Source organism: Chelmon rostratus, chromosome 19 (genome assembly GCF_017976325.1).
Source record: "Chelmon rostratus isolate fCheRos1 chromosome 19, fCheRos1.pri, whole genome shotgun sequence".
NCBI classification, from domain to species: Eukaryota; Metazoa; Chordata; class Actinopteri; order Chaetodontiformes; family Chaetodontidae; genus Chelmon; species Chelmon rostratus.
In genome coordinates, this window is record NC_055676.1 from 16115470 (window position 1) to 16134004 (window position 18535).

Genomic DNA, 18535 nt, shown 5'->3' on the forward strand with positions numbered 1-18535 from the left:
GACCGTGTGCTATTGATTGCGATGTGGCAGCAGCTCAGGAAGGGAGTGAATACCAATCAAGGACTGGGACATTTGAAAGAAAACACCATCACACTTTCCAACACTGGAAAAATAAGCAAAACACCAACTGCGCGACTGCATAATTGCAACAATTGTAGGATTGTCCAAGAGATAGATAACTTCTTTAAAAGCTTAGTTGACCAGTTCAGCCTGTTAATCCAAAAACTTTAATCGCCATCATTGCTTTACAGGAAGCCTCGCCTTAGACAGTAGTCATCAGCGGCTGCCTCTGAGGTTACATCCTGCCTCTTTTCAGGCTTGAAATGAGAAATGCGTATTCCCCTGGGAGTATTGTAATTCCTGTAAAATACATTAGAATAAGGTGCTGAGCAAGCCAGTTTAATATTTAATGTATAGATGTATAAATCAGTAAAGCTTTTTGATGAGAAAAATAAAGAAGCCTGTGTTCCTCTGCATTTTGAGACACATTTAAAACCACAGAAAGTGTAATAAAGAATAGAAAATCAGTTTAGACACATATTTACCATGGAAAAGTAAAGAAGAAAAGAATATGGGATTTTATGTTCTCCATAGCGAGATTTGCTTTAAGGGTTCGTATTCATGACGAACATCATTGTTCTGATGATGACCTGTTTCGACCAAGAATTTGCTAATACCAGCTAAGACCAGAACAAAACAAAACAGCAGCTCAGCGAGACTGCAACAGCAAGCTGATTGGAAGCTGAGATTCCACCTCCAATCTGGGCTAACCATCTGTAACAGAACTGCATGTGGTAGCATTTTATATCCTATCTTCTGTGTCCTGCTTCGGAAAGTCCTTATCTTATAAATGACTTTGCTTGCTGTGTGGCCTTTTTTTAAGCAGTAGCTACACATAAGCATATGCAAAATCTCAATAACTCCCTGAAAGCAGGCAGGGGGATTAGGATGATTGTAAATAACTGTATTCTGTTGTGTGATGACCGTGAATCAGGCTTGCCACACAGACTTGTCTTTAACAGGCTGGCAGACGAAGGTGTGGAGCTTTAACAGGCAGCTTTAACCTGAAGAGACAAGTGGAAGGCAGGAGAGCCGGCCCGGCTATAATGAGGATTGATTGTGTGTCTGGAAGCAGAGGTGGCTCTCTGAGCTCGACTCCACTGCCTGGCTAGACCTGCTCTACTCTGTTCAGCTGTGGCAGGCCATAATTAGACAGAAAGCAGGGACAGATATGGGAGACAACTGAGTAGGAGGCAGAGGAAGGAAGACAGCAACAAAAATGGAAGCTCAGAAGAAGAGAGTAGGGGCGAGTTGATGGAGAAAGTGAACACGACGAAGAGGAGACAAAAGGAGAAGAGGAAGGCAGAGTAGGAGTGAGGGATGCCTTGTGTGTTTGTTCTCTAGCTCTGCACCCAGCTTAATGAGATTAGCCTGGCAGGAAAAAAATGCCACACTAGGGAATTCAGGTCACATGAAAATAGGCTAGCTAGACGTCTGCCTGGCCCTGTGTGTATGTTTGTCAAGTGGATGAGATTAAGAGTTCCATGGTCTACTTGAAACCCAGACAGGATTTAAATATATTGGCTCCTCCTCTTCCACTTCCCACTCTGTTCTCTTGTTTTTCCACAAAAATGTATCTGCTAGACAGCCAGAAAACACCTGACATGTGTTTGTATGACTGCATGAAACCATTACAGCCTTTCCTTTCTTTCTCTCGCTCCCCTTCCTCATTTTTCCCTTCCCTCCCCTCGGCTTTTGTGCTCCTTCTCCTCCAGTCATGTGCTACTTTCCAGCCTCCTGCATTGTCACTTAGTCACAACCACTCATGTCGCTATTCAACGTCTTCTCTCCACCCAGGAAAACACAGGCCTCAGACATGAGCTGTATCATTAGTCTCAATGATCCTGCCCCGTTTTACTTGTTTCACCATTTACGCAAACCTAACAGGAAGCCTGTGTATTTGTGTGTGTGTGTTTGTAAGCTTTCCCATCTGTCTGATTCTGCTGCTAATATTTCAACATGCTGAGCACAAATGTGTTATGTCTACAGGTATGTTCGACCTTTGCTATCTGTCTGACAAGGAAAATTACAGTTTACAGATGCAATCAGTGACCGGGAAGGACAGTGCCGGCACTACAATGTTTGTGTCTGTGTGTGTGTGTATGTGCGCCTCTAGCCGTCCTATCATACCCAGGCATGTTTTTTATGCAAGTGTTTGTGTTTGTGGACAGGGTGTTTAGAGACACAGACATGTAAATCCCTGTAAAGTAGGCACTGGCATCATTAAACCAATAGCTTAGTGATTCCCTGGCTGGCCCCGCTGCTCACTGCAGGCTGTTGCAGGGCAGACAAACCAGACATATTAAGAAAGAGCACTGACAAAGACAAGTGCATGAAGATAAACAGACAGATATGCAGAGAGACAAACAGAAAGACACACTTAAAAGACAGCTTGCAATCTGTTTAGTTCAATGTCAGAACACGAACCATTCAATGCAACAGAATGTTTGCATTTTAGCCTTGATGCAATATCAGAATAGGCAAAAAGAAAAGAGGAAAGGTCTGAATAAGAGACAGACGTGGACAGACAGAGAGGGTCAGACTGGCTGAGCAGCAGCAGCTTGCCGTGTCTTTTGGGAGTTTTTTAAATAGGTCATTGTCTGACCTGCATTATGGTACCACGGCCATGTCATAATCACACCATTTTGTAGAGCATTGTGCCCAGATCAGCCTCTTATTACCCCATAGCCTCACAAAACATCCTTTGTTGCACACATACACACACAAAATGAGGCAAAAGACGGAGTTTGCCCCCAGAACTGCAGCACCAACAAATCAGTCTGCCAGTCTGTTTAGGAAAGACTGTGTTGGACAATCGCTGCATCACTGTCTGTGTGCAGGGGAAGTCCAGCATATTTGCAGACAGACACGTCATTATGTGTTTAAACAAGCACACTACCTCTTGGAGACTTGGTTAGCTCTAACAGCAGGGGGGCTTGAGGGCAAAACAGCAGCAATGACGCGAGCGGTGATGATAAAAAAGATGATGCCAACAGCTGCAACAGCACTCTGGCAGATAGGTGGGCAGTGCTAATTGATCTGCTGCTAGCTGTGCTTTGTTGTGCTGTGCCTCGATCAGGAAAAGACCAGGGCACAGTGGGGCTGCCCTAATTACCATTTGGAAGCAGACGATCATTAGGACCCCAGAGCACCTGCTGCCTGCAGGGGTGGCACTCCCACCGCCCGAGAATAAACACTGAAAGAGTCAGCGAGACGGGGAGAGATGATAAGAGGCTGACAGATATACAGAGAGACAGGCTAACAAGTAAACTAACCACTAGCCCCAGCATCGTCTTCACTAGGCAGGTGAGGACAGAACAGACTAAAAAGGGGGGGGGGGGGGGGCCGGGGTTGTGAGCTCTCAGCAGGATCCTGGCTTAATGACAGGAACACAAGGAGACAGACTTGACATTATGGGTCATTTAGTGCCACTGAGAACTATGGCTTATTTGAACCCCATTTACTGGGGCTTGTTACTAGCAACACTTACGTACGTGGGCGTTCAGATCAAAAACAACCCTGCGATAAAAGACTGCAAAGGGCCGCTGTGAAGGAGGTGTGTTTCTTCAGGTACCAGTGAGACGAACAAATATGATTCTGAAAGTCCAGTTTGATCCCTGACTTTGAAGGCACAGCAGCATTTGTATGTGGAAGCATTTTTCTACTCTGGAAATCATTTTAGCTTTCATCGCAGCAATCGCGAGGTAAACATGAATATGGAGTTACAAAATAATCCACCAGGAATGTGTGCTTGCATGTATTAGATTGGCCAACACAGGCATTACAGCATGCACATCCACAAAACTTCTACAGGCGCTGGATGAAAAGACAAGAGAACTATGCCTGACCAAGGTCTGCTAGATAGAAACTGCTTTATTAAACTAAATTTGTCAATGACCTGGTCCTTCAAATGAATGAGGGAGTTGCATTTTTTTCACGCAAAGCTAATGTTTGTGTGAACGCAGCCTTAGAAACAGCAAGATACGTATATTTGATGAAAGCTTGAATAACAGTAACAAGTGACCACTACTAGAGATGTGCGTGATTAGTTGACTAGTCAGTTAAATGTTGCTACCCTTGCTGGTCGCCACCAGAAATACTAGTCAGTTAAACTTTATTATTATTATTTTTTATTAATGTTCACATTTAAATGACAGTAAAATGTGTTCATAATGCACGGCAGAAAATCTGCTGAAGTCTCTCCAGTCATAATGTCTGGTGAAAATTATTCCTGAGTTAGATTAGAAAATACTTCGTCTCAACACGCTGTTCCGGGTACTTCTCTGATGTCCGCCCTCTCTCTCGCTCCTCTCCTGATTTGGTGAATTAAGGGTTTATTTCGACCAAACCAGAGCTGGTGGTGATTGTTGAGCAGTGGACAGATGTTTCTGTAAATGAAGTCTGGTGGCTTTGGTAAGAGCCATATAGAGGCCGTTTCTGGTTAAATAAAAAGGATCTAACTCTTTAACGAAAGGGATCCATTCCATAATGTTTTCAGACACTCTGAGCCTGACAGTGGCAAAAACAAACACTTTTAGTACATGTACACTGACGGTGTGCCCAGAGGGATTACATTGCAGCCCATACAGTACTGGATCAATTTTCTTACTCTTAGACAAGTCGACTTATCTAAGTATAAACCTCTCTTTAATCGTCAGGGAAACAAGTTGTCAGGAACCTCCTTAACTACTACACTTCTACCTTCTGACAAATGACTGCTGCTTCTCACTACATCACCAAGCAAGATCAATTCAGAAGTACCTGACATAATAACCTAGTTGGTAATCCTCATGTGATACTGCGAGGCTCCAGACCATGCGCAAAAATCTTCAACCGTAGGCAAATACATTAAAGGTTTGATATGGTATGAAACTGAGGAAAGTGAAATGTATAGGTAGCTTTTACCTTCCTCACTTCTCTCCACATCTCTCCCCTCTGGGTATTTCTGCATGAAATAACAAGAAGCTCTGTGTGCGAGTGCGCTGTAACCTCTGATTTCAGGGAAAGCGGTGTGATAATCAGTCTTCTGGGGTGATTGGTTCTACATCAAAGAAATGTGACAGGATAATGTAACATTCTTATTCGAATCAATCACTTCTTACTTTCTGGTAAGCCATGTATGAACGGAGACACTGAACCCTTTCCTTACACACAATGTTGTCCCTGAGTTTCCATCAGCTCAGCAGCATGTCAGCATACTGGGAATCAAAATCTTGTCCCATGTATAAGTAATCTTCGCCTGACCGATACTGGATTTTTGAGGCCAATACTGATAATGAAATTTGCTGTTTGAAAAATCCAACTTTTTTTTAACATGAACTTATAACACAAACAAAAAAATCTTTACATGGACAGATGACAAATATCAAAGCATTAGGTTTCGTTAAACATTATCATATCTTTAATATCACAATCCAAATCATATCCATTACATTAACTACACTTGTGGAAAGCAAAGTTTTGGTTTGGGGCTCAGTGGGCGGACATGCTGCTCCACCAGAAACATCTCTAAATGCACAATAGGGTGCAGATCTTAGTTATGATAGTATAGTGTTAAAATCGCCTTAATATCGTATACCTTCGTAATACCTTCAATCACTGATATAAAATCCGATCATCAATCAGCATAACGTTCAGTTCAGCATAACGTTTCTTACCTTCTCACTCACTGGTTTTTCTTTATCTTTTTTGCTTTCTACATTGTAGATTCATACTAAAGAATTATTATGTATAATTATGTAGTAAACAAAGATGAGTGGTTCTTGCCATAATATGGATTATAACAGTAGTCAAATAGGGCTGTTAACTGTGTTCCAACCCTATTTCTGCACAACACAAGTGATGGTCTCAAATACATTAAGAGGGCAAGAAATTCCACAAATTAACTCTTTACATGGCACACCTGTTAATTGAAAACCATTTCAGGTGACTGCCTCATGAAGCTTCCAAGATTGCGCAAAGTTGTCATCAAAGCAAAAGGTGGCTACTTAGAAGAATCTAAAATATGAAACATATTCTGGTTTCTTTATCCCTTTTTTGTATACATACATACATAATTCCATATGTGTTCCCTCATAGCTTTGATGTCTTCAGTATGAATCTAAAATGTAGAAAGTATTAAAAATAAAGAAAAACCATTGAGTGAGAAGGCGTGTCCAAACTTTTGACTGGTAGTGTATATAACTACTGATACTGTGTATTGGCCTAAACAATTTATTGATCCAGCTCTACATGGGAACTTGAAGGCCGCATTTATTTCTTAGTAGAGCGTATTTGAGTCATCAACTGACAATGTAAAACACACTCAAGGCAATTAAAAATTGCAACCAAGTAAAGAAAAAAATGAGCCCAATGTGTTCCAATTCGAATTAACTAAATAATCATTTTCAGCACAAACATGAAAGCCCCTTGATTAAAAACTCAAAAAGTGCTGCTGGTTGAAATTATCTGCTCACCCACATATACTTACTGTACAGTCATCAACTTTAAAAATGCAATTTCTAGTCATCGATGAGTTATTGTAGCATTTATGGAAAACTGAGGATTTTGCAAAACAATTTTGTAGCCTAATAAGAAAGTGGCAAATTCCTGGAAGGCCTGATAATAAACAGAAGGCATAATGTTTATTATCTGTTGATACATCCTGGGGCTCTGCTTCTTCCCTAAACAAGAGGAATGGTGCTACAAAGCTAATGCATGTGTCTACTCTGGCTATTAAAAAGAGATCACAGATTGTGACTCAACCAGCGCACATAAACACACAGACAGGGTGGTCCAACATGCTTCTGGCTGTGTGTGTGTGTGTGTGTGTGTGTGTGTGTGTGTGCTTGTAGTCTCTTCCCAGAAATGTACAACAGTAAACAGACTAAGAGGCACAGAAGTAACATTACCACTACCACTGGCTGGGAGCATAAACAGTGGCACTCAATGCAACGCAATGCAATGCAACACAGCGCATACTTCCTTCTTTTTATGTTTGTTCGTGTGTAAGAGCACATACTGCATGTCACTGCACATATCTCAAAGGGCAAGAAAAAACATCTGCAATCAGAGGTGCAGAGGCTGCAGAGAGCAACCGAGGGGCCCCCTGAGAGCTGCCCTGCTTGGATTGGGAGCCTCTGGCTGTCCCCCGGGGGCTCGAGGGGCCCTAACCCTTCACTCTTTCTTCCCTGACACTAACCAGACACAGCAGCACAAACACATAAGAGGATAGGGGTGGGGGGGTTGTTCGGTGTGTGTGTATATATGAGAGAGAGACAGAGACCAAGAGGCAGACATCAAGAGGGAGAGAGGGAGGGAAACAGAGAGACAGAGGGAGACATTAACACATAAGCAGAATGCACCCAGCTTTAACCCACAGCTTAGAGCATTTGACGACGGTTTTTCATATCCTCCTCTCAGTCTCTCCCTCGTAAAGAGAGCAATTACATGTCCAGGACAATCCCACATTAAACAAACATTAGTTCTCTCTCCAGAGCCAGACTCAGCCAAATTACATTGTTTCCAGATGCCCATCACAAACCCACCCTCTCTCCAAACCCCCCTACCCATCGCCTCTCCACTCCTCCTGCTTGGTTCTCCTCTTTCTATTGTTCTTTTGTACTCCTTGTGTCCTCTGTATCTCTCCCTATAGTTCCCTAAACTTCCTGCCTTCCCAAGTAAAGATGAGGGTTTGTTGTGAATAACACCAGAACAGGCTGTTTTCAATTATACTACTACTGGAGGAGGAGGAGAGGGGGATCAGAGATGGAGAAAACAAAGGAGTGGACATGATGAGACAGCACTCCTTGTTTTATATATCACATCTCCAGAGGTGATTATAACTGGTTAGATAAGAAAAGCAATGTATGAGATTTTGTTCAAATTTGAGTTTAAGATTCATACTAGAGATACCAGAGAATGAAAACACATGGCTTGTCAGCTCATGTTCAGCTTGTAGATAATGTGTGCAACCATTAACTTCAGTTCAATAACCTTCTTTTCATATTTGCTGCTGTATTAAATATTTAACTTGCCGTTTATGTTTCATCTACCATCTCTTTCCTCCATTCAAATAAACAAGTGAGGCAGACCTTTTCTTACAATTTACTCTATATACAAAGACAGTTAAAGCGCTCATTGTCAAATACATTTAGTTAGTCACCATCCATGACAGACTAAAATAAACAGTCCTCTGTAAACTGCAGCATAATGGGAAATTTCTGTTGTTACTTTTACTTTTTTATGAAATTGTCTCATCAGTAGAGCAGAAAAGACAGAAAAAGAACAAAATTTCAACTCTTTATGTAATTGATCTTTTGTTAAGCAATTTTTGTGGTTTGTGGACTGTTGCTTGGACAAAACAAGCTATGTGGCTATATCACATTGGCAATCGTTTGGAAAATGGTTGTGGGGATTTTCACTATTTTTACAAATAACTAACTTTATGAAAAATTCAGATTAAATGATGATGTAATGATACTGATCAGATCCATATTTTGATCTATACTTCAATTAAAAAACAAACTAGACTAAGGGACTACAGCTACACCAGCAGCTCTGTAAGGCAACGCTCACTTAAGGGTAGTAGTCCCTTGAGCTAAATGCTAACTTTAGCATCCAAACATGCAATGTGAGTCTAGCAGATATGACGTTTATGAGGTTCTCCTTCTTAGTTTAGAATGCTAGCATACTAACATTTGCTTATTAGCACTTAACAAACAGCAGAGCAGAGGTTGGTGGGAATGCCATTAGTGAGCTGGCATTTGGTCTTAAATGACGAATTAAAATATTCACCACATATTACAGTTGATCATGAGGTGTATATGGAAACATGTACCAGATTTCATGGCAATCTATTCAACACTTGTATTGACATTTCAATTTTCACCACAAAGGCCAATCTTGTGGCGACACTGTTGGAAAAACCTTGTGTTGACACAAGAGGAAAAATTATCACCTCAGTCGCAGTAATCATCCTCTCTGCACCATGAATGTCTGTACAAAAGTAATTGGTAATCCATCCAAGAGCTGTTGAGATATTTCAGTCACTACGTACGTGGTAGACCGATCAACAGACCGAGACTACGCTTCACTAGCGTGGCTAATAAGAGTAGAAAGCCTGAGGAAGATTACACATAGGCTGACATGTTGAGCACAATCAGTGATGATTAACAAAAGTCAACAAATGATTTACAGCCACAATTAAGCCCCAGACTCCCTCTGACCAAGGACCTTCCAGGCTTCAACACTCAAAAACACTACTGACTAAGACCTACCAAATACATGGGAAAATCAGATTGTACACTGTGGTGTGAGCTCACCTGAATCTACACTGCTGTACAAGATACAGTTCACATCTCTGAGCAGGTGTATGCGTGCACATGAGAAGCAAAACAATACAACATGTTCTTTTTAATCAAGAGATGTTAATAAAGCCAACAGTTGACTTCTAGCTGTGAAGGGACGCTTGTAGACATGGGAACCAATGTCACATTGAGTAAGTATAGTCTAAGCTCAAGGATAACAGCAGTATCAGAAAAGCTGAACAGTTCTGTCTTAAAAGACTATGACCCAGACTGGATGTCAGACAGCAGTCTAGGAAAAAAACAAAACAAACAACTCTTAAAATTCCCATGCAATAACCATCCTGGAAATCTTGCTTTGTGCCCTTGAGCAACGCATTGAAACTTTACTAGAAACAGGAGTGTTGTGTAGTAGTAGACCTTACACTTTGACTGCTCAGTATGTATGAGTGAATTTCTCTTATTATTGTTGTCACTATTATTGTTATTGTTATTATTATTAACAGCTGGCTAGACTTCTACCTTTAAAAGAAAAGACTTTATCATAGCAGTCGTATCTCTATGTTTTTCTTTTCAATTTTCATGTATAGTGGGCATTTATGCACGTGTCTAAATAAAATAGGGCATTAAAATGAGCCCTTAAGGAAGGAAGCATCATCAAAACAAAGTCTGATAGCAGCATTTTACAGTAAATGGTTTTATGAGTGCGTGTGTTTATATGTGTGCATAGAAGTCTACTTACAAGGGCCCTAATCAGACAGTCGCTACACGGTTGAAGGATCACTGAAACACTCTCACGTTTCCCCATTACCTAAGGGCATCTATGGGGACCTCTAAATACATCTCCAAGCCCAAAACACACACAAATACAGTATGTTTATGCATTCAAGCACACACACACACACATATCTAGGACCATGCAAATCTAATGAGACAGCCAGACTGAGACGTACAGTATACAGACAAACTTGGAGGCAGGGGTGTCTAAAGAATCATGCACAGTCAACAGTCAGCAGAGTGTACTCATTGCTTAGGTGTGGCTATTAGAAATCTCCATAGATATTTTACTGCACTGGGACAAAATCAAGATTAATTTATTGGTTTAAGGTCCGCCAGTTAGTTGCTGCTATGGTGCTGTTTAGATTTCAATTTCAGATTAACGCTGATGTCTCTGAGTATTTTCAATATTACTTTGGTGCCACTGTGAATGATTTTAATATTCAATTTTACAAACGCTCAACACTTTCATCAGATGTTATTCTACAAGTGGAGACTCCATTTCAGTGCAAATTAAATGTGCGGGACGTGGGCTGCAAAAGTAATGAGAAGAGACAAAGGATTGGAGTAGACAGAGCAACTCGACAGTGGGCCTGCAGCTACGGGTCTTAAATGTGATGCTTTCCAGCAGCTGAAAATGTAGAAAGGGCATGAAACTGTTCACCACATCCTCAAATGAATCCCAGTGACTACCTAAACTAGTCGACATAACTGGTGCCAAAAGCAAAATGAGGAGTTGTCTCAGTCATTTCCAGCAGACGAAGAGAGACAAAAAACATAAAAAAAAAACCATTTCAAAATCTGTGATGGAGATGCTGCACTGCAGATCAAATCAAGTGTGACAGCATATGGCGATATATTTTTTCTTATTTGTTATAGAAGTATTAAATAATGCTGACAGCAGCTGACAAATACATTGGCTGATGAACTGAAAAGGTATTGATTAGAATCTAGATGACCAGTTATTTACTTGAGTGATGAATTCAATAAAAATACAGTACAATACAAGTATTTTGATGGTTGAAGCTTTGAATTTGAATGCTATGATGACTGCTCATTTTTCAAACCACTCCAAAACCTTAGGGTAAAATAGTTTGATTACTTTAGATGAGAAGATCAATAACTCTATCATACCTGTATGCTAAAGATAAAGCTGGTTAGCATAGCTTAGCATAAAGACTGGAAACAGGGGGAAACAGCTAGCCTGGAGCAGCTCAAAGGTGACAAAATCCATCTACCAGCCACGCCAATATCACAAATTAAAAAGTTACATTGTGTTTGTTTAATCTGCAATTTGTGGTTTTATGGGTGACATTAGAGGGGTGATTTCTTGGTGTGGGGCCAGGAAGTAGTCCTGCACATAAGCTTGCTGTTCCCGGTTTCCAGTCTGTTACCAGCTGCAGCTTCATATTTAATGGACAGATGTGAGAGAGGTATCAATCTTCTCATCTACCTCTAAGCAAGACAGCGAACAAGTGCATTTCCCAAAATCTTGAACTACTTCCTCTACACAAGATTTGGGTCTATGGTTATGGGGGCTGATTCTCCAACTCCAATAATCAATATACTCAATTTAAAATAGTACAAAGACAACATATGTAATGTTTTACCTCATCAACTTCATTGATTTTTATAAATATATGCATATTATGAATTTAATGCAGCAACATATTTCAGAAAAGTTGGGACATGAGCAACAAAAGACTGGGAAAAAACACCTGTTTGGATTTTCCACAGTTAAACAGGTTGATTGGTAACAGGTGATAGTATCATGATTGGGTATGTAAGGAGCATCCTGGAAAGGCTCAGTCGTTCACAAGCGAGGATGGAGCGAGGTTCACCACTTGTGAACACATGATTATATGTACAAAGGATATTGCTCAGGAGCACTTCGTAATCATCATGCAAATGATTGCATTCTGTTTTTATTTACATTTTACACAGCGTCCTAACTTCTGTGTGCAAATTCCTCTAACCTCACACTCACAAAACTGTAACAAATGCCTTTGTCAACTTCTGTACCTTATCCAACTAGAAATAATTTGGCAGCCACTAATAAACTGTGTGCAGACAGCGAGAGAGATAGAGAGAGTGTGATTTACTCACATAGTCGGGCAGGGCTGTGTTGTCTCCCTGTCTGCCTCTCAGAGACTGTGTTGCCTGCTCCAAAACCTTGTTGTGCTTTTTGGAAAGCAAAGCAAATAAACTGCAGGAGAGACACAGAGAGGGGAAAAGGAGTGAGAGCAGCAAAGACAGATGAATGATACACTTCTACAAAGAACCCAAATACACAGTCATCTTCCTGCACATGTTGACCAGCATTTAATGTGCTGTAAATACTCAAACAGTGGATTTTACTCATCTTAACAGAAAAGAGAGGTCTTTATTTAAGACAGATTATTATTAGAGGCCTGTTTTTCTTTCTAAATGAAGCCTTTAAAATAAACAATAGTAATGTCTTGGAATAATACAATAACCATGAAATTGGCAGACAGGTTCAGAAATCATGTATAAAGATAGTAAACATTATACCTAATTTACCATCAATTTACAATCACGACTTTTCTAACCTGGCCTTTTTGTCATGAACAGCCTCGGTTACTTAATGAAAATCTCCAGTGTTTGTACATTACAGTGTGTGTTTATTGCCTTTGTAGGTCACAGTCTACCATTCCAGTCGCTGGTTAAATGACTTGTCTTACCCTTATTGTATGTGTTTGTGTGTGTACGGTTGTCTGGACGGGATTGCATGATTGCATGTGATGGATGGACCTAGACATACATCAAGAGTCCTGGAGTATGCTTGGGCGACCTTGGGTTGCAGTAGCGTGGGTCAATACGCATGCATGCACGCCAACACACATGTACAAATACACACAAATACCATTAATGGTTCAGTGTTGATGTGTGTGGTCAAACAAGACTTGAGAGAAAACACTTTAAAAAAAGATCTGCTCTGCTCAGCTTTAAGTGTGCACAAAAACACTTGCTGTCACTTGGAGTTGTTTTTAAATCTTAAAATTAAATCAGTAAAAATAAGAGTTCTGCTATATTGGTTGTCTAAAAAATGTCTCTTGTTTCGCTCTGTATTGCATCTTATCCGATCAGTTACAGAGTCTTATTTCTTATTCATTGCAGTGTTTATTATTATAATAATTAGTGACCTTCTGTTTAATTACAACTCTTTTAATAGTCTTTCTAGGCGCCTAAGGGTGTTGAATATTTGATTTGTGTGCCAATCAAGGAAAGAAATTGTGGAATAAATTTAAAGTTCAATGACAGCAAAGGGCTAAAGAAAGTCAGATGCAGGAACAGAGCTCAGCTAAGCCCCTTAGAGCTACACCTGTCCATCTGTCAGCACAGGAAAAGACACACACACAAAATCTCTCAGCGTTCGTTATCCAGGCTAATTGACCAAATGATAGCTGAATGGAGATATCTGAGCAGCTTTGAGGAGGTCTACTTGTTATCTACAGGCCTATTGTCAAAGGCCCTATTAGCAAGGACTACTTAATAGGACCTGTCGTACTATCTAGTCAGTTTTTCTATTTCAAATGAGAGCCCACCGACCACCTGGGTTGTTTGCCCACAAGGAAGCACTGTGACTAGTAGCTCTGTCACATCCCTTATTTATGCCGAGGCAGTGACAGACACGCACAGGAAACAGTGACACAGAAGGATTTCCATACTGCTGGCCTGATCCCAAAATCAGTTATGAGGCTGAAGTCATGACAGACGTGGTCCACCCCGACACATTGAAGATATATGTAAAGGTGCTCTGTTTTGACCAGTTCAAAGGATTCTCTTTTTATCTGAACACACACAGTGGGTGGTTGTGTGCTGTTTGAATTCTGTGTTTGTACATTTGCATGCATCAGAAAACTTTTATGCTTCACATTCACTTTAAGGCTTGCTTGAGTGTTTGCATGCTTCCATTAAAATGCTGCTCAAATTGTAAGAGAGGATTAAGATTTAATAGTTAATTGAAGAACAGTAACTCTGATTCGTCATAGAATTTCAGTGCTGCTGACCATCAAAAACAGTATTTTGTTCTTAAAATTAATTATTTCTTCATATACTTGTTTTATCAGTTTCTATGGTACACAAATACAGATACCACAAAATATGTTTCTATCAGTCTTTACCACATGTTCTCTTCAATACGCCAAATTTTTGTTCCTACATTTTATGCTTTTGTCCAAAACAACAAATGGCATACAAAACATGACTCATGCAAACACACAATACTTAATATTATAAATACACAATATTTTATCTATGAGAGCCTATAAAAGTAGATTTGTTTAATTAACTGTGAACTAAAGCAAAAACGATCAAATGAATCAAACAATAGATTATTTGATGACAAGAAAATTGACAGGTTACTATTTTGATATCAAATTTGACATTCTAGTGATTTTCAAGCAATAATTCTCTGGTTCCAGCTTCTCAAATGTGAATATTTCTTCTGTATATTTCTGTTGGTCAGATGAAACAATAATAGTGGGCTTGGGTTTGATATTTGCTGACATTTTTTTACTTCAAACAAGAGATCAATTCATTGAGAGAATTACTGTTGGACTAATCGATATTGAAAATAACTAAGTGGCAGCCCTGCTGTGAACTAGGGGGCAGAACAAAATATTGATAGGGAAATATAAAGTGTTGTTACTTCTTGTGATACATTATTGATACACTTGTGCGAAATATCAATCATTTTTATTAAAACATGCAAGTACACTAAAGGAATCTGACATACCAAACTTGAACGTGAACAATTTTCAGTCAGTGTGTGTGTGTGTGTTAAAGAAGCACTAAGCTAAGACTCAATCCACTTTTTTGTACATTGATTCATCTCAGTTGTCACATTCTGTCATATTGACACCACAATGCAATGAATGAATACATCATTCCTGCTTTCCTGCTATATGATAGCATTGTACTGTGAGTCCCACCCCTACTGTGAACTAAACTGTATCTGTATCTGACAGAGGATATGGAGGACAAAGGTGAGGGAAGAACAATGAAGCAGAAAGAGAATATTGATGGAGAGAGAGGATGAATAGGAAATAATAAAGAAAGATGCAGGTGGTGGTAGAGGCAGTTCAAACGCACTGCTGCCTGTAAATAAACAGCACCAAGTGTGATTCTCTTTGAGAGTCAGTTAAGGAGCAGAGTTCAGCACTGCCTGGCAGACAGTTGGAAAATCCAAGCAGGAAATTCCCTTTATCAAGTCAGCCAGCCAGTTTAGCCCAACCCTGGCCATCATAGTCATCATCATTATCATTATCATCAGACATGGAGTCAGTTGCTCTACATCACTACAGGACAGACATGCACACATTCACAGACAGTGTTCCTCTCTGACTCAAAACACCAGAGAGTCACAGATATGGAGAGAGACACAGGCAGGGAGATAAGAGGATCCTTGAGTGAGCGTGAATGTGTGCACGTCTTCAGGGAAGGAAACATTCCTTCCTGTGCGGCTGGCGTCCACAAACAGACATGAATTACATGGTGTGTGTGTATGTGTGTGCGCGGTTTGGACTTGGTCCTCTCAAGTCTTCAGTCTGCTCATGGGCCAAAACCCTTTCCCTCAGTTCCTTCATGTTACATAATGTTCTCCTCAAGACAGGCACACCACTCTCTAAATATTTCATTTCTTAGTCTCTTCCGCTGCAGCCACTGCCAAGTTACTATAACGATAAATGTTTTGTGCCGATTCAATATGAATCATTAGAATGACTGAGTGTGCTCGTGTGTGAATTAGAATTTCCACCCCTGTCTCTCTTTTGGCTCCTTTGCTTGCCTCACACAGATGCAGACTGTGTCGAGGACTGCTGCTTACTTGAGACAGCAGTTGATGAAGCTGAAATACACACCAGCTAATTGTGAAACACACAACTGATGCTGTTGATTACAGGACATGAAACCACAAAAATATCAGAAAAGACATCACTTACTGTGTAATAGCTGTAGTTTGAGCAGACTTCATTCAAATTCGTGCTTTGAGGAAGGACTCTGGCTGACACACATTTGTTATTTTGATGGTGTGCCACCTTTATCTACTTTTTTTTATCTGATTTACATTTTTTAGCACCCACTGTCTCTCTCTCTGGAACGCGTACTTTCAACTGTCAGCCGCAGAGAAAGCACAGTCAGCACAGTTTTAAGGTTGGCTGGAGTGGACAATAAACAAGATTTTGCCATACTGTATATTGTATTCAATCATCCCTTGGTATATTAAACCATTGATGGAAAGGTTCAAAATCAGTTTTTTATGCATGTTGTATCGCTGTGATAAAGTATTTTGCTTTATCAGGTACTCAATTCACTGAATCTGCAAAAAACACACAGTCTTGGCTATATTTTATCCATTAACAATTTGTTTATTTATTATTTTAAAATATGCATCGATTTTTGATATTTAATCATTCATACTGAGGATTTTAATTCATTCCACCCTTACCTAGTTGGGGGATATAAAGGATGTCGAAAAAGATTCAGATTCTAATTTAACCACTACAGAGCAAATAATCATTGCCAAACAGGAAAAGTACACAATAAAAATAGACTCAGCCATTTTGACCCAGTATTTGACATCTCAACTTTTGCTTCAAACCACTTATGTATTCTTCCAAAGAATAAATTTACTATAATAAGACGAGAGCTGGAATAGTGTGGAAATGGAAAATGGACAATGGATGGAAGAAAGACTATTTAATGTATTCTATCATCCTGTGGTCTGTTCTGTCTGCTGTGACATTTGTACACCTACAGCATGTACTCACCTGATGATGCGCTGGGCAGCATACTGGTGGAGACAACGAAACTGGGCTGACATGTTGGCAAGTGCAGCCAGACAGTTGGTGTGGAGGTACTTATCCTAGGGAGGGTGCACACACAAATATACACTTGTTACCCATTGTTACTGTAAACCTGCAAATTACTGGGTCTATAAAAGTGTCTACAATGGATGGATTTCTGAATGCATAGCTGCTTGCTTTGCAAGTGCGCAAACTTACCCTTGTCCGGGTCATGTTGAACTGGATGGTGCGTATGACCACCAGGATAAGCAAACTGCCGAGTGAGATCTCTGTCAGTGACCTCTCTGTGTACCATGAGATGTTCTTCAATACCTGCAAGAGGGAGAGACACAGAAATGAGCCTATTAAAAACATCAGGAATGATTATCCGATTAAATGCAGATGATGGACGGTTGCAGTGGCAATACCTGAAATGTGAACAATGTGTATTAAACTGTCTACCCACCACCTCATGGATGGAGCGATTGAAGGCATCGTCCTCCGTAAGGATGAGCAGAATAATGAGGGCCATATAGACATGATGAGAATTTCTGTCCTCCACGTGGTAAAGGATCTCGAGGATGGGCAAGACCTGAGAGGAAAAGAGGAAGAGTGGGAGGGATGTGGCTGAGCATGTGCGTAGGTGTTGTAACAGAAGTGACACTCATTAAATCCTTGCAACAAGATTTCTGACTGTGAATGGATCCACCACTGTAGTGCACGCATTTGTCCATGTAAGACATGTGCACAAACTTCTAGACTATTGGGATGTTGCTCTTCTTTCAGGAGCAAAACGAAAGGGAGTCTGTGCTTTACTACAGCCATGCATTCCTCATTCCTTGGTGTAAGTTTTAATAATTACAAACTAACCACTGTTTTCTTTTTCTCATTTTGGTGGCTAGGTCTGGATAGATAGTCATATTATTGCTTGTGCTCCATAAAGCTCTATTATAATAATCACTATAGTGTTTCCACCTGTGGTGAAAACAGTATCAACTTAAAAGAGAGAAAATAAAACAGGAAAAGCAGCGCGAGAGATGCTGCTGAGGAGACAACATTTTACATAATTATGGCCGCTGGAAGAGGAGAGGTTATATTCAGAAGTATGCAGAACAGATGGCAAAAGTGATCAGCTAAAGACAACAACGTGCAAAAGATTAAATTCTCTGAATCATACTGTCGGAGTGAAAGTTAGTAGCTCGCACGGTGAGTAATGAACACGCACAGCTGCAGTGTTAGCTCATTACACTGTCGTGCAGCGGTGCTTTATTGTTCAGCAGAAAAAGTGGCTAGACTCATTAGTAACCCCCTACATACTAAGCTCCATCTAGATCTGCTAATGATATTTTATTATAGCAGCTATAAATAGGGAATAACACAGAAATGTCAAATGATATTAGGCATAAGGAATTAAGACTGATCGGCAGTTTCAGAATATGGTTGTACATTAAAATCATTTCCTGCACATATTCAGTTATTGTCATGAATTTATAGTGGGTTTGTCTTGCAATTAGTTTGGATGCTGTTATATGAAGTCTCTTTTTTAACCTGGTGCACTCCTATTAAATAAATTCATTATGTGTTGCACTATGTGAAAGAGCCTCATAT

At 40.2% G+C, this 18535-nt stretch overlaps 1 protein-coding gene across 3 annotated transcripts in view; it reads right to left on the reverse strand.

Annotated features, from left to right (window-relative positions):
- Positions 1-18535, reverse strand: part of dym (dymeclin) — a 54909-nt gene that overhangs the window by 17303 nt on the left and 19071 nt on the right. For all 3 annotated transcript variants that reach the window (XM_041960917.1, XM_041960915.1, XM_041960916.1), the window contains exons 11-14: positions 17394-17519; positions 17147-17260; positions 16913-17007; positions 12228-12327 (exon numbers count right to left, since the gene is read on the reverse strand). In XM_041960917.1, coding sequence (XP_041816851.1) covers positions 12228-12327; positions 16913-17007; positions 17147-17260; positions 17394-17519 — 435 coding nt within the window. The remainder of the gene's footprint in view (positions 1-12227; positions 12328-16912; positions 17008-17146; positions 17261-17393; positions 17520-18535) is intronic.